Here is a 23,135-nt window from a genome sequence, read left to right on the forward strand (position 1 = left end):
TCCAGATCACAAGTGAGGAGGGCTTCAGTTGATTTCGTTCAAGCCAAGGCCATTGCACCAGGAACATTTATCCCGCAGGATGAAGCAGTTCCATGGCATTCAGCAAACATTAGCAACCACCTCCTCTGTTCGAAGTACAGGGTTCAGTGGCAGCAGTCCCATGACAAGTAGCACGCGGTCACAAGAAGAGATAGTGAGACGTACACTTCAAGGTGTGGAAGCCTTGGAAGACACAGGACTCTCAGATGATTAATATGTATGTCTAGGGAGTTATGGGGGTGGGGGAGGAAAAGTACATCGATAATGCCTCCCAAGTTTCCCTTTTTCTAGTGTCTCTCACTGGGCATTTGGAGCAGGACAATCCCTTGGGCAGGTCGCTCCCATATACAGCAGGACATGTAACACTGCTACGTTCTTATTTATTGTCACCCTCCCCCTAACATGCGTACACCACTTCCGTATGTCCCTGGAGGGGCTATTTGCCCTCCTTCCTGCCTTTCCCCCTTCAGAACTACTAACTCTTCACCCTCACCTTCCACACTGCAGCCAGAATAATCTCTCTCATCTTCCTGAAAATACATAGATCATCCTACCCTCCCTCCACCTAACTCCTTCATTGCCTTGGTAGGTGTCATATGGGGTTCCCCCTGTGTCTCCACTCTCATCCTTCTCCACTTTCTCCCTGGTCCTTCATCTTCTCCCACTTGTGCTGCAAATACACAAAAACTGCCTGCAGTTCTCTTAGAAAGAGAGCCTAATGCTCTTTCCCACTGCTGTGCTTTTGCATATGTTTTTCTCTTTGTCTGGATGGTCTCCCTTGCCCACCTGGTGAAATCCTGCTCCCACTGATTTGATCACTCTTCCTTATGATCAGTAGCCAGTACCCAACTTTGGTTTGTCTTGAGCATACTGCTCACAGTTATTTTATTTTATTTTATTTTTTACTTAGAGCAACCTGTATAGTATAGTGCTAATAGCTCAGGTTCTAGATAGATTATATGAATGCTCCCTGATTCAGTACTTAGCACCTGTAAATTGGACTCTGAATCTGTTTCTTTTGTAAAATGAGAATAATAATAATAATAATAATTATAGTAATAATCCTGTATAGATTTATTCTGAGGATTAAGACAATGCTAGTAGAGTACAAGCTAACTATAGATGCTAGTTATTACAATCATAGTTATGATTATGATTGTTACTTGGGCATTTCCCCTACCAGAACATGAACTCCTTGAGGGTAGACATCTTGTTTAATGCAACTTTGTATTCTTTGTTCTTTGCATAATGTCAGGCAGATGGGAGGTCCTCCACATATTTTTGAATGAATGAACTTAATTAATCAGGAAAGTATTAAATTGTGCTCAGTGAGTAATAGGCAGGAACATGTCATGTATGTTTTAAGATTTCAACTAACATTTTTGAAAAAGAAAGACATTTTTTCCCCCTTGAAAGGGGTACTTCATTTATTTGGAAACATCATCATTGTGAACATGCTAATTTCTGGATGTTGCCAGAGCAGATGACCGCCCATCCTTTCACACTAGAGAGGAGGGTGGGAATGTGGGTTTGCAGTCACCCCAGTGGGTTCCCATCCAGGCTCTGCTACTTTCTAGTTACAGAACTTGTACTGGTTTCCTAAGCTTTGTAGAGTGATTGTAGCTCTATCAATTTGTTGGATTATTCAAATGAGAACTAGTTTGTTTTACTCCATAGCTTACCATATTTCTGGTACTTATTGGGTGCTCATGAAATGCTAGTTATTTCACCTTGAATTGCTGGGTGAATTTTTTCTTAGTAAGCTTGTGAGTAACTTGGAGGTAGTGATTCAAGATTTGTATATCAGGAACCTGTGGTGGACAAGGACAGGCATTCACTGAAGCCCACCAAGCTTCTGTAAATTTGTTCTCTCTCTCACTGTTCTGTTTTCCCTAAACATTTCTCCTTCATTCCTCTCTGTTCAACTGGCCTCTCTGGGTACCCCTCTACTTGTACAAGACCCACCATGGGCCGTTAAGATGGTGGTTTTATCCCCTGACTGCACCACGACACTCCCTGACTCCCCACTGCTAACAGACTAAGGCTTTTGTGCCTCAGGAACAAATTCCTGGGAGAGAAAATCTGATTGGGCTAATCTCTGGCTAGGAGGTGCCCCTCTCCTGTTCAATTAGCTTTCCCAGAAGTGGGGCTGAAGGTCGTGGAAAAGGCATGGTGGCCGAACGTGCCCACCAAGGTTGAGGTGTTTTCTAGGAAGAGAGTGGGGACTTCTGGTACAGTGTCCTGTCCTTTAGGGATCTGTAGTCTTTCTGTGTTCTGAGAGGAACAGGAGGGAAAGCTGAAATTTTGTGACAGAGCCAAAGTGCCACAGAAAGGCTGGACATTAATTGATCAAGTAATTATGAGGAAAATGAAATTATACATTTCAACAACATCTAAGGCAATGGGTTGTCTCCTTCCCTTCCTTTGACCCCCAGTAGTAGAGTCCCCACACCTTTCTACCCCTATTATTGAACATGTAAATGATACCTTAATGTGTTTGATGGCCCTAGACCTACAGTCATGACCTATTGCCTCACACACAATCAGATTAGGAGGCTGTGGTGGGAACAGAGTCTCCAACTGAGAGCCAGGGAGGCCTGGGATTAACATGGAGGTGAGAGAAGTGCCTCTGTGCCAGGGGCAGGAACATCAAGAAGGAAGGGAGCTCATGCTGGCCTATAAGATTATTAGACCCAAAGGCCTGGGACTGGCTAATCATAGTCCTTCAAGCAGTATGAAAAGACTCCATCCTAAAAACCCAATCCTAAGGGTAAGCATTGTGTATTGCTTCTTGTTTGCTTATTTTCTCAGATATCCCTGATCAGGGAGGATTTAGGGTTTCTCTTTTTCTCTCCCCCTCCCCCCTCCCCCCTGGCACCACCCCCCCCACCCCACCCGCCAACATCAACATGATGGCACAGAGCTTGAAAATCTTCAAGTTTAGGGTTGACTGGAATCAGATCTGGCTGTGCCCTTCAGCTGCTGGGACGCTTGGAAGGTTCCAGGAGAGCTCTGCCTCTGACCCAGAACCCCTCTGCCACTGTCTGCACACAGATCCTTTGTAGTGGAGGCAGAGATCTTCGTTCTCCATAAACAACAGAGCGGTGCTCTTGTTGGACCCTTCCCTCTGCTGAGAATTTGGAGTAGCTCTTTATCAACCCTGAGTGCGCTGCCTTGCTTTAATGTCTGGCAGAGCATGAATTGTAAACACGTCATTAGACTTAAAGGCTGCCCCGAGATGCTAGCTGAAGGAGAACAGGCCCCGAAGAAAAGAGGAGTTTGGCTGAAAATGAGCTGCTGAATAATTTATCTTGAATTGAAAAGTCAATACCTTAAGTGAGGCGTGGTGAAGCTCGGGAACTTGGAGATAAACACTGCAAGGATGTAATTTTTGAGAGAATATTACCAAAAGGAGTGGCTTTTTGGCAGAAGCAGGGGACGGAGAGCCCACAAGCAAGGGCTGGGGTAGGGAGGGGGCAACAAAAGGAGAAGTTAGAGCAGAGCTTGCCTTCAAGGCCACCGCCTCTTAACTGGAGGAGAGGTTAGGCCCAAAAGGAGTTGGGGAATGGTGGAGAACAAACCAGAATGCTAGGGAGGAGTTCCAAGAAGACCTGAACAGTGAGCCCAGGAAAGCTTCCTGGAGGAGGGGGCACTCAGGCCTGGAAGGTAGGATTTGGTGAAGGGAAGGGAGGGAAAGGGAACTTCATCACACAAACCAAAAGTGAGGGCATAGCAGAGAGAAGCTGAGGAGGGGGCTGGTGGGGCGACTGAGGAACGCCACATGGAAGAATGGAAATGCACTCAAGTTTGGCATGGGAGCCCCTGCAGATTCTTTGGCAGGACATTGACTTTCATTCATTGATTCATTCCAGAAATCATCAGCATATAATTGAGTACCTGTGTTCCAGAGACTCCGCTGTGCATGGCATGGTGAGCACGAGACAGGCATGAATCCTGACCTCACAGAAGTTACATTCTAGTAAGATCATCAACAAACTGTAAGCACATTCCTTGTGCTAAGTGTGCTCTATGCACCATCTCAATACTTACTGTGATGTTAAGAGGTAGAGGTAGGTGAACTAATTATCTCCGTTTTACAGATGAAGAAACCAAGGCTTGAGGAGGTTAAGTAACTTGCCCAAGGCATTACTAAATGACAGAGCTACACGTCTATAATGTGTTGACATAGTTATGATCTTGGTTAAATGTTGGATGGGGAAGTGGGTGGGGCCCTGGGCTAGTGTTGGACACATGATTTTGTTCAGGGGGTCAGGGAGGCTTTCTGGAAGACAGAGCTAGGATGACACCTGCAAGATGAGCTGAGTGCTGTGAGATCGAGTGGCCTTTTGGTGAAGGGGGAAGGTAGAAGAGACCGGATCTGGCAAGACTCTGAAAGACTGTCAGGGAGGCTGGACTTTATCCTGAGGGCAGTGAGGCCACTGAAGGGTTCTAAGAGAGGAGGGATGGAGAGTGTGTGTGTGACAGAATCGATTTTGCATTTTTAGGAGATCACTCTGGCTGCTTTGTGGGGAATTGATTGGTGGGGCCAGGAGTACAAGCTGCTGGAACAGTGAGGATGTTGAGAAACAGGAAATAAGTGAACCAGTAAATGTGTCAAACCCTTGAATGGTTTATTCATAGGAGAGTCCCTCAGTCCCATGCTCAAAGCCTTTTTTTCCCCCACTTACATCCAATTCTAATAACTCAGCTGTTTGTTTTCCCAATTTGTAGCAGATGAGTAATAACTTAAGAAAGAATTCGAGAATGCAGTGGGAAGGAAGCACTGGCCACTGTGAAAAGTGGCAGCTTGATTCTAAGGAAAGACATACATTAAAAACACTAAAATCTAAATTGCTCAGCAGGTTGGGATTATTCAGTACAAAGACACATAGCCCTACCCCACCCACATCCTCTCATTTCAACCTTGTATTTGATAACGTTAGCGATTACACTGAATCAACAACAGAATGTGATTATTAACCTCTCTTTAAAAAGTCAGAGGAAAAAAAGGATGATTTTACATTCCCAGCAGCATGTATGACTTGTTGAGTTGGACTCAACTGCTCAACTCAATTGCTGGACTGATCCCAAGATGGCCTAGAAGCCTGGAGCTCATGTTCCCATTCCAGTTCCCAAGGCCAGCTCTGGGTCTCCCCCTGTAGGATGGTGGCCATCCTAAGGTCACTAGAGCAGAGGGTCTGGGGCTTGGTCAAACCCTCTGACCTTTCATCAGTGAGCCTGGCACATGAGCTGAGGCAAGATGACAAATGGTCACAATGCTATCATCCTCTTTCAGAAGCTCAGCAGGAACCTTTTCTAGACTGATGGATGTAGTTTTTGAGGGACTTAGAAAGGTCACAGATGCTAGGGAACCTCCTCAGAGAAGCACAGGATATAAATGGTCCCTCAGTGATTTCACCAGAATGGGCATGACTCTAGTCCCTCACTGTGTCCCTCACTACACTGCTCACTGGGCCTCTCACTGGGCCCCTCACTAACTCCTTTACTGGCCCCTTCACTGTGCCTCTCACTGTGCCACTCACTAGGTCCTTCACTGGGCCCCTCACTGCATCCACACTGGACCCCTCACAGCCCCCGCCCACCAATGGCCTCTCACTGGACCCCTCATTGGCCCCTCATTCAACCACGGTGGGCCTTGACCTAGATTAAGTGTGAGATACACCCTGGCGGTGGGGACTTGGATTGGCTCTTCTCTGGTCTGAAACTAATGTCCTCAAGGGCCCTTATGCTCAGGTGGTCAGGCACCTTCTGTCGTCCCTGAGCTGGGTACTCAACCTTTGGTTTTGCTTGAGTGATGAGAAATACTGCCAGGGAGCCAGGTCGATGAAAGACTCCTAAACAACGTCTCCAATTTTGGGACACTTATTTTGTTGTTGTTGTTCGTTTAATAAACAGATTGAAACCTCCATTAGAGCTGCCCGAGACATTTGGATTCCATTTGGGAAGCTCATTAGGAGAAAAAGCTTTGGTAGCAGAAGGTTGGTTAGTTCTGAGAAGGCAGCTCGGACCTCAACTCTTTACTCAGTTTTGACATTCTGGCTGGGAACCATGGCCATCAGAAGTAGGACAGTTGAAACTATGAGGCCTTTTACACAACTTTGCTAGCTGGAGTTTGAGTATATTTTTTTGTTGCTATGATAAATGTAATTTTCTCATTGTTTTCAAATTATTTTTTGGAGCGTAGAAAAGCAATTGATTTTTGTTTATTGATCATATATCTAACAACTTGTTAAAGTACCTTATTAATTATAATAAATTGGCATTTATTTGGAGTTCTCTCTCTCTCTAAAATCATTATTAGAGACTAATGAGAGTTTTATTTTATCTTTTCGAAAGAAAAAAAGGAATACATGTTTGTATATTTTAGAAAGATTCTCATTCAAATTGATCAAAATAAAAGAACAAATCAAGTTTCAATTATCTGGATATGCTTATATGTCAGATTTATTGTTCTCTGACACTATCAGATAATATATAATTTAAGTAAAAATATTATTCATTAATTTATTAAATATTTATGTAGTACAATGATAGGCTTTGAGGCTATTGCTGTGAGTAAAACTCAGAGACCCATCTCTGCCTTCCTAGAGCCAATAGATTAAGGTGGTTTACCAGTTAATAGTGTAGGAGAGAGATAAAGGCAGTTTAGTTAAGGTCATGGAGAAGACATGGAGAGACATGGAAGGATTTGTGACATAATTACTAGTTAAAACTAAAACCAGGTGGTCATGGATTCAGCATGAGGAGGAAAGGAGAGGGAATTGTAAAAGATAACCTCTGGCTCTCTGGTTTTTGAATCAGGGTTATCCTTCACTGTGATTGGGAACGCTGAAAGAGGACCAGATTGGGGAAGGCAGACAGCAGGGGATGCTCATGAGTCTAGTTTTGCCATTTAGATCTTGGGATGCTTTTGAGTCATAAAGAGGGAGGTTGGCAGGCAATTGGATATGCTGGTCTGGAGCTTGGAGGAGAGATCTGTCTGGAATCATCTGTCGATAGAGAGTCATTGATGATTTGGTTGTAGATGAAATTGGCATGGGCTGGAGAGAACAGAGGAAGAAGAGGAGAGAGGCGTGAATGGAATCTTGAGGAGTCACAACGTTTAATGGCCAGGTAACAAAGGATAGGTTGGCAATGGGATGAAGCTAGAGGAAATGCAGGAGTATGTGTTGTCCTAGAAGGTAAGGGAATTGCATGTTTTAAGAAAGGAGAGAAAGTTAGCCATATCAAAATCTGCTGAAAGGTTTAGTAAGATGAGGACTGAGAAATTCCATTGGATTTAACCACATTGTAATCACTGGAAACATTATCAAGAGTTATGGAGATGATTATCATGTTGAAGAGTGAGTGGAAAGTGGGATTTTTTGATTATTTATTGGGAAATAAATGAATCTGCACTGTTATATTTTGGTTTCAGAATGCAGTATCACGAATAGGGATGTTATCTGTTAAAGCTTACAGAAATAGGCTTCATGAATGAGCACAACTTTAAAATCCTGGGCCTACCCACAGAACCGTTGTTGGAGACCTTGCCATGAAATTCGGATAGGATGACAAAGAGTTTGCCATGTCTGTCAAACTACATGGGGACACAGGATCTGTCAGCTCACTCATCACGCTTGCAAATGCCTGGATAAGGATAAAGGAGCCCAGGCACACTGGAGAATCATTACCAAATACCTAGACACTATTTGGGTTTGTGCTCTGTCAGGAGAGTGATTATATTGCTATCTGTAAATACATTCTGCCACATCAGCCTAGCCATTGGCACCTGCTGAGGCTATTTTATCTGGAATCATCCATCTGAGTACTTGTACTTTTGTGCATCTGCATTTGTTTTGGAACTAAGTATATAGAAGTTATTTGATGACAAATTCCACAGTGCTCTAAAGAGGGACTGTGGCCCTGCTGCAAATGCAAGCTGTCCCCATCTCTGGTCTCTGGCTCTGTCATAGGAAGCAGATTGTTGACTGTCTCCCAGCTGCTTCTTGCCACTTGCAATTTGTGCTTTCTGCAGAAATCACTCTGTTCTGAATAAGCCAGTCACCTCGCTCTAGTGAGATGGTGGTGTGTCTGTTGAATATTTTATTTACCATCTGGCTGGCAGCAAAGTGCAGAACCTACATAAGGGCCAATAATGCCCCAGACCACCATATACCAATCCTCAAATGCCTGACTGACACCACCAATCCCTCACATGGGTCCCGTGCTCTTCTTTTGAGGCTTTGAGAAGGAAGGCTCCATGCTGTAAAGAAGCCAAAGGAGATTTCTGTTCTTGCAACCCCCTTCCATCCTGCCCATATTGGGGTAACCTCCAGGCATTTTCCTAAAGAAGATGGACATTTCATCATCCCACTCCCTCTTCTTCCTGCCTTCCTGAAGTCCACACAAGACTTTCCAGGGTAGCACCCTCCACAGGTATGGGGGAATCTGTGACTCTACTTCTGCTCTCAGTAGGAGCTTGATCAATGTGACTCCCCTTCTTCATCTTTGCCAACCAGATTCTCCCTTTCAGAAAGGAGGAATTTGGGGCACCTGGGTGGCTCAATGGGTTAAAGCCTCTGCCTTTGGCTCAGGTCATGATCCCAGAGTCCTGGGATCGATCCCCACATCAGGATCTCTGCTCAGCAGGGAGCCTGCTTCTCCCCCCACCCGCCACCGCCTGCCTCTCTACCTACTTGTGATATCTGTCTATGAAATAAATAAATTTAAAAAAAAGAAAGGAGGAATTTATTAGCTTTTCCCCTTTGTTTGGGGAGGATATCTAGTTAGGGTTTGAAAGTGCTTCTGTTTTCAGCAATCCTCTTTTCAGGTGCAAATACTTCCAAGAAGTCTCTTACTTTTGAGACTTACTTAGCCAGTAATTCCTTCATTGAATATAGATACCCCTTAAGAGATACATGGAAGGGTTGTGGTATAAGAGTCCTGGACTTGGAATTAAAGACCTTCTACCATGTTTTAATGTTTGACCTTAGATGCAGTTTCCTCATCTATAAAATGGGTATAATTATAACTTACCTTATGGGATTGCTGTGAAGATCAAGATATATGTGAACGGAGTTCCATGGATTAGAAGTACTAGCAGTCCCTATCTACCTTAGAGATATAGGTGGTCTAACAGGACACATCACTGTTCTTTTTTTTTTAATAATTTTTTTAATGTTATGTTAGTCACCATACAGTACATCATTTGTTTTTGATGTAGTGTTCCATGATTCATTGTTTGTATATAACACCCAGTGCTCCATGCAATACGTGCCCTCCTTAACACCCATCACAGGGCTAACCCAGCCCCTTACCCCCTCCCTCTGAAACCCGCAGTTTGATTCCTGGAGTCTCTCATCGTTCGTCTTCCGCTCTGATCACACCCCCCACACCGGCTTCATTTTCCCCTTCCTTCTCCTAATGTCCTTCATGCTATTCCTTATGTTCCACAAGTAAGTGAAATCATATGATCATTTTCTTTCTCTGTTTGACTTATTTCACTTAGCATAATCTCCTCCAGTCCCATCCATGTTGATTCAAAAGTTGGGTATTCATCCTTTCTGATGGAGGCATAATACTCCATTGTATATATGGACCATACCTTCTTTACCCATTTGTCTGTTGATGGGCATCTTGGCTCTTTCCACAGTTTGGCTATTGTGGACATTGCTGCTATGAACATTGGGGTGCATATGGCTCTTCTTTTCACTACATCTGTATCTTTGGGGTAAATACCCAGTAGTGCAATTGCAGGGTCATAGGGTAGCTCTATTTTTAACTTTTTGAGGAACATCCACACTGTTTTCCAAAGTACTGCACCAACTTGCGTTCCCACCAACAGTGTAAGAGGGTCCCCTTTCTCCTCCTCTCCAACATTTATTATTTCTTGTACAAGATACATCACTGTTCTGTGTAGTTCTACTTGATTCTACTTTTTTTTTTAAAGATTTATTTATTTGAGAGAGAGAGAGAGCACAGTGGGAGGAGGGATAGAGGAAAAGAGAGAATCCTAAAGCAGACTCCCCAATAAGCATGGAGTCTAATGTGGGACTCGATCCCATGACCCCGAGATCATGACCTGAGCCAAAATCAAAAGTCAGCTGCTCAACTGACTGAGCCACCCAGGCACCCCTTGATTCTACTTATACTGATACTCATCCCTTTAAGTGACAGAAACATTAAAAATATATACTTAGTCCTTGGGCTACAGAAGGGTTATGTTCCTGAATCTATGATATATCGTATGCATAATTATGGATTGGAAATGAAATGCAATGATTTATTATTTAAATAAAAGTGTTAAGTACTATTAAAACTCACATTTGTTAAATGCTTACCATAGACTGCATAACAAGATTACAGATATTATTTCATTTAATCATCACAACAACCCTATGAAGTAGATACTAGGTTTTATAGATGAGGAAACTGATTTACAAGAACTTAAGTAACTTGCCCATATTCATAGAATTAGTGAATGGCAGACCCAGATGTGAAGCCCAAATTTGTCTGATTACATGTGTATAACCACTATGTTCTACTGCTTTCTTAATTAACATATGTGCTGCTGAGCTTTCTTTTTAAGAAATAGGGAGTTGAAACTTTTATGAAATCTTTTATTATATCTCCACTAGTAGACAACTTTATAAAATGTTACTTATGTAAGATGCACGAAACTAAGAAATGCCTCTGAGTGTGTAAAAGAAAGAGATGGTGGTTGATAAATTCCTACTCTCACTTAACAGTGAATGTGGTTATGTACCTTGATGATTCCTTTTATTTTCTCAATAGGGAATACAAACAACTAGCATGAGTAGTTTAAGAAGTGTGTGGGGTGTGTGTGTGTGTGTGTGTGTGTGTGTGTGTAGCTCAGGCCACAAAGTGGGCAGCAACCAACGTAGAGCAGATTTCAGCACAACCAAATGAATCATTATTAATTATAAACATAATAATTTGAATTTCAGAAGTATTACATTAAGAAATATTCATTGTAAAAACCAGACATTATAGATGAACCTGGTAAGAGGTTGACCACTGTCCTTAATTATGTTTCTTTTCCCAAAGAAAGACTGGTTAACAGTTTCACGTGTATTGTATCTCAGATTTTATTGGTATATGACTCATCTGGGGATTTTTGTTAAAATGCAGATTCTGAATGAGTAGATGTGGGATGGGCCTGATAATAAGTACACAGCTGAAGCTGATGTTACTGGCCCATGGACCATACTTTAAGTACAAGGTTATAGAGTATGTGCATTTTATTTTCATTTACATATATTCCATATCTTCTTTATCCGTTTGTTGGCCACTGGACATTGGGGCTCTTTCCATGATTTGGCTATTGTTGATAATACTCCTATAAACATCCGGGAGCATGTATCCCTTCGAATCACTATGTTTGTATCCTTTGAGTAAATACCTAGCAATGCAATTGCTGGATCACGGGGTTGTTCTATTTTTAACTTCTTGAGGGACTTCCATTCTGTTTTCCAGAGTGGCTGCACCAGCTTGCGTTCCCACCAACAGTGTAAGAGTGTCCCCCTTTCTCTGCATCCTTGCCAACACCAGTCGTTTCCTGACCTGTTAATTTTAGCCATTCTGACAGGTGTGAGGTGATACTGGAGTTTTGGTTTGTATTGCCCTGCCGATGAGTGATGTTGATCATCTTTTCCTGTGTCTGATAGCCATCTGTATGCCTTCTTTGAAGAAATGTCTATTCATGTCTTCCGCACATTTTTAATTGGATTATTTGGTTTTGGGGTATTGAGTTTGGTAAGTTCTTTATAGATTTTGGATACTAACCCTTTATCAGATATATCATTTGTAAATATCTTCTCCCATTTCATAAAAGTTGCCTTTTAGTATTGTTGATTGTTTTCTTTGCTGTGCAGAAGCTTTTTATCTTGATGCAGTCCCAATAGTTTATTTTTGGTTTTGTTTCCCTTGCCTCAGGAGACATATCTAGAAAGAAGTTGCTATAGCTGATATCAGAGAGGTGACTGTCTGTGTTCTCCTCTAGGATTCTGGTGGTTTCCTGCCTCACATTTAGGTCTCTCATCCATTTTGAATCTATTTTTGTGTATGATGTAAGAGAGTGGTCAAGTTTCATTCTTCTGCATGTTGCTGTCCAGTTTTCCCAACACTTTTTTTAAAGAGACTTTTTTTTCCCATTGAATATTCTTTCCTCCTTTGTGAAATATTAGTTGACTATAGAGTTGTGGGTTTATTTCTAGGTTTTTTATTCTGTTCCATTGATCTATGTGTCTGTTTTTGTGCCAGTACCATACTGTCTTGATCACTACAGCTTTGTAATATAACTTGAAGTCTGGAATTATGATGCCTTCAGCTTTGCTCTTCTTTTTCAAGATTGCTTTGGCTATTTGAGGTCTTTTGTGGTTCCATACAAATTTTGGGATTGTTTGTTCTAGCTCTGTCATACCAAACTACATTTCAAAGTGATTGTACCAACTATGATTTCACCAGCAGGATATAAGAGTATTTATTTTTCTTATATTCTCTCTAATACTTCCTAATTATCATATTAAATTTGTCAGTCTGATAGGTGAGATATGGTATCTATTTTGCATTTCCTGATTTTAACAAGTTTAAGCATCCTTTCATATATTTTTTGGATGTTTATACTTTCTCTTTAGTTAGTTGCTTGCTCATATCTTTGGCCCATTTTTCCACCTGGATATTTGTGCCTATTTTATGGGTTTATATGAGTTCTTTATATAATCTGTATACTAATCCTTAGTCCATTAAATATCTTGCAAATATTCCCCTCCAGGTCTAATGAACAAATTCCCATCCAGCAGAGCTATCTAGCGATTGAATGGAAGTGGATCCATTCAGAAATGACATAACTACTTGTTGGGGCAGAATTTGGCACCTTCATCAATTGCTGGTGGCTTTCTCTTTTATATTACTATAATATGTCAGATTAGAGCTTTTCAGACTGTATTATACTGGTTCATTGATCAGCTTCCTCCACTAAACAGTGATCTCCCTGAGGGCAGGGGTGTAGGTGTGTGAGTCATCTCTGCATTACCTGCACCTAACCCTGGGTCTAGCACAGTGCGGGCACTCAGAAGTATTTAGCGGGTGAATACGTGGACAGGTGGTTAAATGGATCTAGTTTCAGGATTCCTGTCAGGATTTGCTCTGCAATTCAGTTAGGGTTTGCTTTGGGTTCTTCAATAAGGTAAAAAAAGAAGAGCTAAACATCTCTTTCCAGGACCCTTTGCTCTGAGGAAAATTCCCCCTGGTGGCTGGTCTTCTCCCCTTTCTTTTACTTTTCAGATTCTTTGTTGCTCAGAGGTAGTAATAGCACTTAGAGAGCTAACTTTTACATAGTGCATTTAATGTGCTTTATAGACATGAATTCATTTAATTCTCACAATAGCCATTTTCTCCCATTTCCTCAGATGAAGAAACTGAGGCACAGACTTGTTAAGTAACTTGTACAAGATCATACAGCCAGTAAATGGCAAATGTGGACTATAAACCCAGCTGTTTGGCTCCCTAGTCTGTGCTCAAGAGACAGCATATGAGGTGGGTGAGGGGATGGGGAAAAAAAGAAAAAGGAGACAACATACAAAAAAACCTTAGACCTGACACAGGTGTAGGTTCTAAACAAACATTCTCTTTGTTCACATTTTCTCCCTTAGAAGTGTACCTTCCCCAGCAGGGATATCTCAGCCCTTGGCTTGGCAGAATCTAATCTTGTATGTACTGTTCCTCCACAGCCTTTGTCTCTGAACTTTGCATCCATCGCTGCTGGAAGCCCCAGCAATCCTTTTTCCCTAGGGACCTGCCAACCCCACCTGCCATCCAGCCAGATGAAGGAAGGATTGAGGCATTCTACCTTTAAGGTCCATTTCCCCCTTGTAGCCCCCAAATTCTAATTGGCACTTCTGGCCCCAAGGCTTTGCATGGTGCTGCCATCTGGTGGGTATAGATGATCACTGACATCTCTCTCCAATGAGTAGACTCCTTGCCATTGGCCAAGATTGGTCCACTGTTCCTTTTAATCCCCAGGTCAGGATACCCTACTAGAATGTAATCAACTGGTAGTTAAAGTCAATTAATGATTGGCTTTTTCAACCCTTGCATGAAAGATATTCTGAATGAAGCCTCAGTAACTGGCAGGGGGGTGGGTGACAGTGTTGCTATATATTGTCGGTAAGAAATCCTACTTGGCTCCCCCTGAAATCACATGGAGAAGGCAGCTGCCTATACAATATGAAAGATGGTTTAAATCCAGGGGCTGTACCAGAGAGACCCTATCAAGGATCTCCAGCCCTTTTTTTAGATTCTTCAAGGTACTCACTTTCCTCTTAACACCAAGAGTGGAAGGAGACCCCAGGTCCAAACACTAGGCGTAAGTTTAAAGAAATACATTGTCCTGGAGTCTCTGCTTAGTCTACTCACATCCATTATCTTATTAAGTTCACAGTGATTCCCTAAGGTAGGATTTATTTAAAATAAAAGTGGGGAAACACTTAAGAGTTAGATAAATGACCTAACTTGAGAATCAGAAACATCCTTCCAGTTCATGGATAATTTTAACAGCTTTCCAGGTTCAGAAAAGAGGTCCATATTGAGACTATGAGACTCAGATTATATCCACATGTCTGGAGTAAACTAGGCAGGGCCCAGAGCAACTGGTAATGCAGACAAAACCTCAAGGATTCAATAATTACTTGTTGGATTTAATGTAATTGAACTGAGGGCTAAAAATATGGTCCATGTATTGTTTTTAGGAGGGCGTACAGGGGAGCTCTTTTCTGGCATTGTGACTCTAAAACCTTTGTGGGTAAAGTCTTTGTGCTCCCTTGTAATTCACTTGTTTATAACCAAAGAGTTGGCAGTCTTAAGTGGAAATTTGAAAGTATGGGGCAGATAGCAATCTCTGAAACCAGCTTTCCGTTTTGAACTTCCTATCAACCAATGCAGATCACTGCACTACTGATGGTGAAGACAGCTATTATGAGTAGAAAGCCAATGTGCCAGAACCCAGCTGGGCAAGATGAGCACCTCGCTGCCTATAGCTTTAATTCCTGTTGGCTTCCATCAGGGGACAGAGCGCTGATACAGGTCGGTGGAGAAAACAAGTACAGTTGACCCTTGAAAAATGCGGGGGAGTGGCAGAGGTAAGGCCACTGACCCCTTGAACAGTTGAAATCCAGTTACAACTTTTGACTCCCCCCAGACTGAATTACTAATAGTCTGTCGACCAAAAGCCTATCAGTAACATAAGCAGTCCATTAACACACAGGCTGTATTATAGGCATTATGTACTATATTCTTGCAGTAAAGTAAGCTAAGGAAAATAGAATGTTATTAAGGAAATCACAAGGAAAATACATTTGCAGTACTGTACTTTATTTATTTAAAAATATCTGCATGTAAGTGGACCCACACATTGTTCAAGGGTCAACTGTATTGCTAAACAGGAGGCTGGAGTTCATGGAGTTGAGTTCTGGCCTGGAAGGCGAAAGATCGTATCCTGGGAAGGAAACTCACCTGATCCTGAACACCCACGGTGTCTTGCACTAATTAAAGCCCTTTCTGGTGCATTCTCTCATCTAATCTTTATAACCACTCTCCCAGCAAGTGTCGTTTACATTTGACCTATGGGGACATTGAGCCCAAGCAATGTTTTAGCATTTGTCCAAGCTCACATAACTAATAAGCGGTGGAACTGGGATGAGAGTCCTGGAGTCTGGCTGCCCCTCCAGTGAATATTTTTTGAACTGGTCATCTTGCCCCAGTGACCTTTCAGAGAGGAGAACCTGTTCTGCCTTCTTTTGTTGCATTCATCCCCTCCACAGTTACAAATTATCTTAGAGGATAAGAACAAAAATTTAAGGTCACACAATCCACTTTGTTTTTGCCTTAAACCTTATTTTTAAAGTTGGGGTTTTTTTCCTCCCGTTAAGAATGTGAAAAATGAGTATTGCCCCCTCCCTGTCTAGCCCTGGGGTGGTTTAGGAAGATCCTGGGAATAGATGAACTTCCAGGGCTCCTCCTGGGACAGGATGCATGACAAGAGGAAGAATTAGACCCTTGCCATTAACTGTACTCAAGGCCAGTGCTTGTAAATTCATCCAGCTGGGAGAAAGTCCAGACTCTTCATTTGGGAGCTGATTATACATCCAGAGAAGAAAGGGAGATGCAGGTTTTATTCCTTCCTGGTTCTAGATTTCTTTACCTTTATTTTTCAGAAAAAGATGAGTGTGTGTGTGTCTTCCTCTGTCACACATATGGACACATACATGCTATCCTCCTCTACTCTCTTCCAAACTCGTTTTCAGCTATGGGTGAAGAGAAATCTTCCAGTTGGTGCCACAGCATATTTTGGGGGGTTTTGTAAGCAAAGCACTAGTCGATCAGCTCCTGGCTGATGGCCATAAAGTACCCCTTCTTTGGTTTTGTGCCTTCCCTCCTTGTGGGGCCAGGTAGCAACCTGGTCCATTGGGGTGCTAGGGTACAAGGTGGCCATGCAGCGGGCTGCCTCCTTGACTCTTCAGACCAAGGAAATGTCCCCACGGATGGGGAAAATGATATGAATCTGTGTTTTAAGGAGTGTTTGTTTAGAGGATTCTCTTCAGATGATGACAAGAAGTGACTTCAGCAGAAGAGGATAATATGAATAAGTATATTTGCTCTTATAACAAATAAAATAGTGTCAGCCATTAGAGCCCAGCCATGTCCCTTTGCTGTCAGTCACTGTTCTGTCCTCTCTAACACCAATTACAAACAGCATGCATAGGGACTTTACAATTCACAGCATAATTCCACCCCGTGCCTCTGTAGCCTCTGTGTCCCCTCCCCCCAACGCGGGGATATTGCTGTGCAGGATTTACCCCTTTGCACTGACATGAGCCTGGTCCCCATGGATGACAACTGGGTTACAGGGCACAGTTTTGTTCTGGGAGCTGTGCAGACTTAAAAAAATAAAAAATAAAAAAAATAAAAATCTAGATGGGGCAAAATTCTTCCAGGGGTTTGGTGTTGGTAGTGGTGGTCCAAAATCTGGCTGATTCCTGGGAGGGTTAGCTCCTTTGACAGTTGCCAAGTCTGGAGACATTCAAAGGGGGCCAAACAGAGGGCTTGGGACAGGTGGAGGTCGAAGTGAGGCTAGGGAAGAAGTGGATGCCCACGGGGCCTGACCAAGGGCAAAACTAGTCAGACGATCCCGCCCAAGCTTCCCTGGCCTCTATGCTTCCCGGCAACCAGAAACGGGGACGGGGAGTCGGCCGGTGGGACCCGGGCGAGAAGAGCCCCGCTGAGGGGCGCTGAGCCCGCGACCCCGCGAAGACCCGAAATGCCGGCGCAAGAGCCAGAGCTGGGACTCCCTAGAGGCGGAATCTGCGGACCTCGGGGCTGAGCCTGGCGGCGCGCCGTCTCCGGGAGCCTCGGGTCTGGGGTAGCCAGCGCGGGCGCGGGTGGAGGCTCAGGCGCGTCCCTGGAGGGCGGGAGCCAGGGGCGGCCAGCAGGTGGGGCCCGGGGGCCGGACTCCACCCCCCCGCGCCCTCCTCGTTGGTCCGCGGCCGCCCAGCACCGGCCCCTCTCCCGAGCCGGAGCGCGATTGGTGGCGGCGCTTGTCGCTCGGAGGGGGCCGGGCCGCTCTGCTCCGCCGCTCTCCCCGCCGCCGCCGCCGCTGCCGCCGCCGCCGCCGCCGCCGTCCTTCCAGCAGCGCGGGCCGGTCGGACCGCCAAGGCAACCCGCGCCTGGCGATGGGAAACGGCGCGGCCGCGGACCCAGGCTGTGGCAAAGTTTCCCAGACGCGCGTATCCCGGCGCGCGGCTGCGGGCCACCCGTGACCGCTTCCAGAAGGGCTCGGAGATTTTTAATTTGGAAAAAAAATCCACCTCATTTCCTTTGTCAAGCTCTCTCTCCGGGTGGCCAGCCGCGGGAGCTCCAAACTTGGGCACGGCGGCTCCGCGGCGAGCAGCCCGGGCTGCGGAGGATCTCGGGACTCAGGTGCTCGGGCGCCCAGCCGCCCGGGGCCGGCCTGGGGGGTGTGCGCGCGGGGGAGTGCCGGCGCGCGGCTAGGAGGGTCCCCCGGGAGCTCTATATGGAGGAGGGAGCCCAGAATGGTGTGCACCAGGAAGACCAAAACTTTGGTGTCCACTTGCGTGATCCTGAGCGGCATGACCAACATCATATGTCTGCTCTACGTGGGCTGGGTCACCAACTACATCGCCAGCGTGTATGTGCGGGGGCAGGAGCCGGCGCCTGACAAGAAGCTGGAGGAAGACAAAGGGGACACCCTGAAGATTATTGAACGGCTGGACCACCTGGAGAATGTCATCAAGCAGCATATCCAAGGTACCGGCGCCCCGGGAAACTTGGGCGGCTCACAAGGCCGGGGAGTGCCCAGCGCGGCCGGGGGTGCGCTGGGGCGGGTGCGCGTGGGGCCAGCGGCCGCGGGGTCCGAGGCCACAGACGCTTCGGGGGCTGCGGGTGCGCTCTCGCCTGCGTGGGAGACCCTCGCTGTCCGCGGCGGTGCGCGCTTCTCCGGGGCACACGTGTGTGCGCGGGGCTCCACGCGCGGGTGTGTGCAGCTCACTGGCTGTGTGGGGGCGCGCTGCGCACGTGTCCAAATGTGCCTGAGACTCCGGGCTGGTTGCTCGCCGGCTCTCGGCATCACACAGAGGTCCGACTCAGAGTGTGTGTCGGTGAATGTTTGTGTGTGTGCAGGAGAGAGCGGGCGCGGACCGTGGAGCTCATTTGGCCCCTGTAAGGGCCCAGGGCGAGATGGCTCGCGCGGCCCCAGTCTTTGGCATTTAGAACCCACAGGCTGCGGGACAAGACGGGGCTGGGAAGATTGCGTAGACCCAGCCCCAGCCCTGCTGTGCGCGGTCCGGAAGCGGTTGGAAATGCAGGGGGAATCTCTGGCTGGGGGTGCGGTCCACCTATAGCGGTCCCCACCCCCACCACAGCCAACGGGTCCAAGACCCTCTCCAGGAGCAGGTGTCCACTCGGGGAAGGAGCCTGGAGCTCTGTCCACGGCGGTGGCGCATCCGCCCGGGACCCAGAGAGCCCATCCTGGCCTGTGCCTTCCCGGCGGCCCGGTGAAGGCCGTTCCCTCCTGTAGCTCCACTCCCAGGCCCAGGGAGCTGTTGGGGCGGAGCAGACAGACTCGCTTGGCGTGGGTCTGGAGTCTAAGGCTGCGCGAGGTGGCTGTGCTCCACCCAGACCAGGGCTGGAGCCAAGGGGAGGGTGAGGTATGGGAGTTCTCCCGAGGAGACCCCGTCTGATGTGCTGTCAGAGGCAGGCGATGGAGAGCTCCCCGCACCGCGGGGCACTGGTGCTGGGTGTGCACTCACGCGCGCGTCTCACACGTTCACACTTATCTTTTCTTCACCTCCCCGCTTCCCCTGCTCTCTCCCAGGCGTGTGAGCTACTTAAAGGCAGGGAGTCTTGTTCACCTGGCAGGCCAGCCAGGCTCTGGGGCCACTACCCAGCAAACCTGGGCAAATATCTGGTTGAATGGAAACCTTTTCCCCCAGGAGCACTCTCTTTCATTTACAGCGTGGGTGTCTGGATCTGCTTTTGCCCCTGCTGCCCCTGCCAAGGTAGGGATAGCTGCTGTGTTCACAGTTGGTATGTTTCCCCACATGTCCCAGAGAAGGTTCCTGTGAGGGCCGGAGAGGTGCACTTACGGCTTGTGCTTTCTAACTGATGACTTCAAACCAAGCCCAGGGCTTGGGGGCACTTTTTAGCAAAGGAGACCCCTGGCAGCTTCTCCTTCATACCTGCCTCTGCCTCTCAAACTGGCACTGGACTTGGCAGACCAATTTATCTATCTGATGGCTCCTGTTGCTGCTATTTCTTACTTTTTCCATCCCATGGGTCTGGACTGACAATTAATCAGCAATAGAAGTACAGTGTTTGCCCCAGGATGATTCAGAATGTTCCCAGGGAGACACAAGGCCCTACCTTACTTTGACGTTTCCAGTTTGCCCATAGATTTTGAAAGATTTTCATTCACAGATTCTCTCTCTCTCTCTCTCTCTCTCTCTCTCTCTCTCTGTGTGTGTGTGTATATATATATATATTCCTGGAAAAATGGTTCTCTTGTGCTTTCCAGTCTGCTCAGGGAGGAGGTGAGCCAGGTACTACTTTGGGAAGCAGTGAGGAGACATTGTTAACCCATGAGCTCATCATAGAGTAGCCCCTATCATGTTGAATGTGGACCCTGTCACATGATTTATAAGGCTCTACATGAAAGTGAGTATGGTGTTGAAGCTGAAAGGAGCCTTTGTGATTTTGTTCCCGGGAAACCTTATAACTGTGCATTGTTCTGAACTTTAAAAGATATACCTGAAAAAATTGGGAGAAATAGGAAACAAAGAACAGGGTTCTGAAGACATGGTTGGTCCAGTTCTCTTGTATATGTGCACTGACTGCATTAGGACTCCTATGGATATTCAGAAATGCCCAGATTCTCAGGACAGAAAGGCAGAAGCTACAACCGGTAGACGAGTGGGGAAGGGTCAGTGACTTGGGGAAGACTAGACAGGAGGCAGGTAGAGGGCAGAGATTACTTGGCTGGTTGTGCTGCGATGGTGTAGTGATGACCGGTGACAGCTGTCCCAGTGGTGCTGGAGCCATCCAGAGCTAGGATGCAGGGAATTAAGTAAACTTAGGGATTTACTTGATTTAAGTAAGAGGTCTGCAAGTTTGGGGCTGGCCAAGTGCAGCTCTCTGAAGGCAGAGGGTGGGAAAGGACAATCAGACTCTTGTAATTAGTGATGTGAACTGTTCCTGTGTATTCACTGTCATTTCCTCAGCCTTTTGAGCAACCCAGTTTAGTCTGCTGAGCTGGGGGAGTGGGGAAGGGATAATGATAACAACTGAAAATTATATAGCACCCATTATGTGCCAGGTACCATTCTAAGTGCTTTCTGTATATGGACTAATTTAATCATCACAACCCTATTAAATGGGTAATATTAACTCTGTTTTACAGGTGGGGAGATTATATGATTTGTCTCGGGTCACATCACTGGTATGTGGCAGTTTGGGCATTGAAACCCAGCTTATGTGGCTTCTTCTGAGTCTGTGTTCTTCACCAAGTCCTATACTATCTCCTTAGAGGGCCAGTAGAGCACAGGGGGAGCAGTGCTCCCCTGGAGTTACTTGATGATGAGAGTGGGTGTCAGAATGAGAGACCTTGGAGGATGGCCAAGGAATGTTGAAGTCCTAGCTTTCCCATTTTGAGACTCTTCCATAGATAAACTCAGGAAGCTCTAGGTTTTGTTTTATCTCATGCTAAGAGGCAGAGGTTACATTCACTAAAGAAGTGTCCGTGGAGTACCCAGGACAGTTCCTGGCACATCGTACAGAGCAGGTGTTGGATGGATGAACGCTTGGGAGAGTAAGTACACAGTGTGGGTGCCCAGTGCACCAGCTAGTTGTTAATGAAAGCGTCTCCATTCTCGAAGGAATATGTTTTGCTTTGGAGCCTTGCTCAGGCTCCTCTTTGCTTTGGAAGGAAAGGTGTCCCGGAAACTGCAAATGTCACAAAATGTTCAGCAGAATGTTCCATAGGACTTGCAATTAGAAGAGGCTTTGGAGCATCACCCTAGAGGTCTGTTCTAGTCATGACTGAAAAGTTTATTTTCCTCTTGGGGGTTGCAGTGATATTTCATTTTAATTTGTTTTCTGATTGAATGATTTAATTAGATGGTGTTTGGGAATCTCTTGGGAATGTAAATTGCAGTTTTGAGAATTTTTTTTTTAAACCAAATCTACGGTAAACGAGAGGGTGTATAGCTCCAGATTTCAAAAATAGCATCTTGTTGGATTAGAGACACGAAACCCGTGTTAGTACAGGTTTGCTCTTCGGAGGAGAAGGGTGGATTGCTGGAGGTGGTGAGGTGGTTGAGGCAGAGGGTGTGCTGAAGGAGGCCTACGTGTTGGCGAGACTGACGGGGGACGGCAGTGTTGGTGCGATTCTTATTTTGGAAGTCCAGTAGAACCTAAAACAGCTTTCTCCTTTTCTTGATTAGTACCTTTTTGAATCTGTAAAGAATGTGCCAATATTGAAGAAAATGTTTAAAGATGTATAAAATTGCCTCTAATGCATTCTACTCTGACCCAGCTGTTTTGCATTTTGGAACATTCCCTTCGAACTTTGCCCATTTGCTTCCATATTTAAAAACAAGGGTGGACTCATGGTTTGCCTCTAATTTTATATTCTGCTTTTTTTCAGCTTGCTTCTTGTTAGAAGCCTTTTGTTCCTGTTTGCTACATAGTTTATTGACTCAGTCTTTATTTATTGGAGACCTAATAAGTACCAGGTAGCACACCGGGGAGGTGATGTTGGATATAGGGGTGAATCAAGACACTCCTGGACTCTGTCATGTAGACTTGTTTTTAAAGGACAACAGAATGCCTCTTATTCAATACAATCGCGGTTTAAGTTAGTTAACCGAAAAACCCGGCAAAGAGGAGAATAAAACAAAATATTGCACACGTGTATTAAATATTTTATTTTCATATTGTTTTTGAATGTGTTGTATGTTCACTTGCCAACCTTTTGATGTTAAGGCCAAGACTTTGTCTTCGGGCTGGGTGGGCCAGCTGCCTTTCTGATCATCATCTTCCTTGCATAAACCACGCCCACAATATCCTGCTTACAGAGACTGATTCCTAGTTCTGTTTTCTTTAAAATTCACTAAGAACTTAAAGATGCTTATGAAGCAATCTCCATGTTAGTAGCCTAAATCTTTATGACTTTTGTCTTGTCCTTTGCAGTGATTTTGCTCACATGCAATCGGACTGCTATGTAAGTGACTAGCTTTACAAAGTCTTTCCAAAGCAGTGAAATTAATTTTCTTCGAAACAGCAACTCTCATTTTCTTAGCAGTCATATTCCATTGGTTTATAGAATATGTAATTAAATTATGCTGTTCCAGTGACAAGTACCAAAAGTATAAACACATTTGGGAACAAACTCAGGGGACTGTTGGTACGCATACAACTCAATTGTTAGCTGGAGATGTGAGTAGGGGTGCGGTAAGGGAGAAAAAAGCTGCCGCAGAAGGACAAAGGCATCTTGGGGCTTGTTT

General features: G+C 45.3%; 1 protein-coding gene across 1 annotated transcript in view; it reads left to right on the plus strand.

The window, feature by feature from the left end:
• The first annotated feature begins 17,627 nt into the window (after positions 1–17,627).
• The window catches only part of GALNT18 (polypeptide N-acetylgalactosaminyltransferase 18), a 341,676-nt gene continuing 336,168 nt past the window's right edge, over positions 17,628–23,135 (plus strand). The window contains exon 1 of the mRNA XM_080816994.1: positions 17,628–18,384. Coding sequence (XP_080673120.1) covers positions 18,150–18,384 — 235 coding nt within the window. The 5' untranslated portion in view covers positions 17,628–18,149. The remainder of the gene's footprint in view (positions 18,385–23,135) is intronic.

The sequence above is a fragment of the Martes martes genome, assembly GCF_963455335.1.
Source record: "Martes martes genome assembly, chromosome: 10".
Lineage (NCBI taxonomy): Eukaryota > Metazoa > Chordata > Mammalia > Carnivora > Mustelidae > Martes > Martes martes.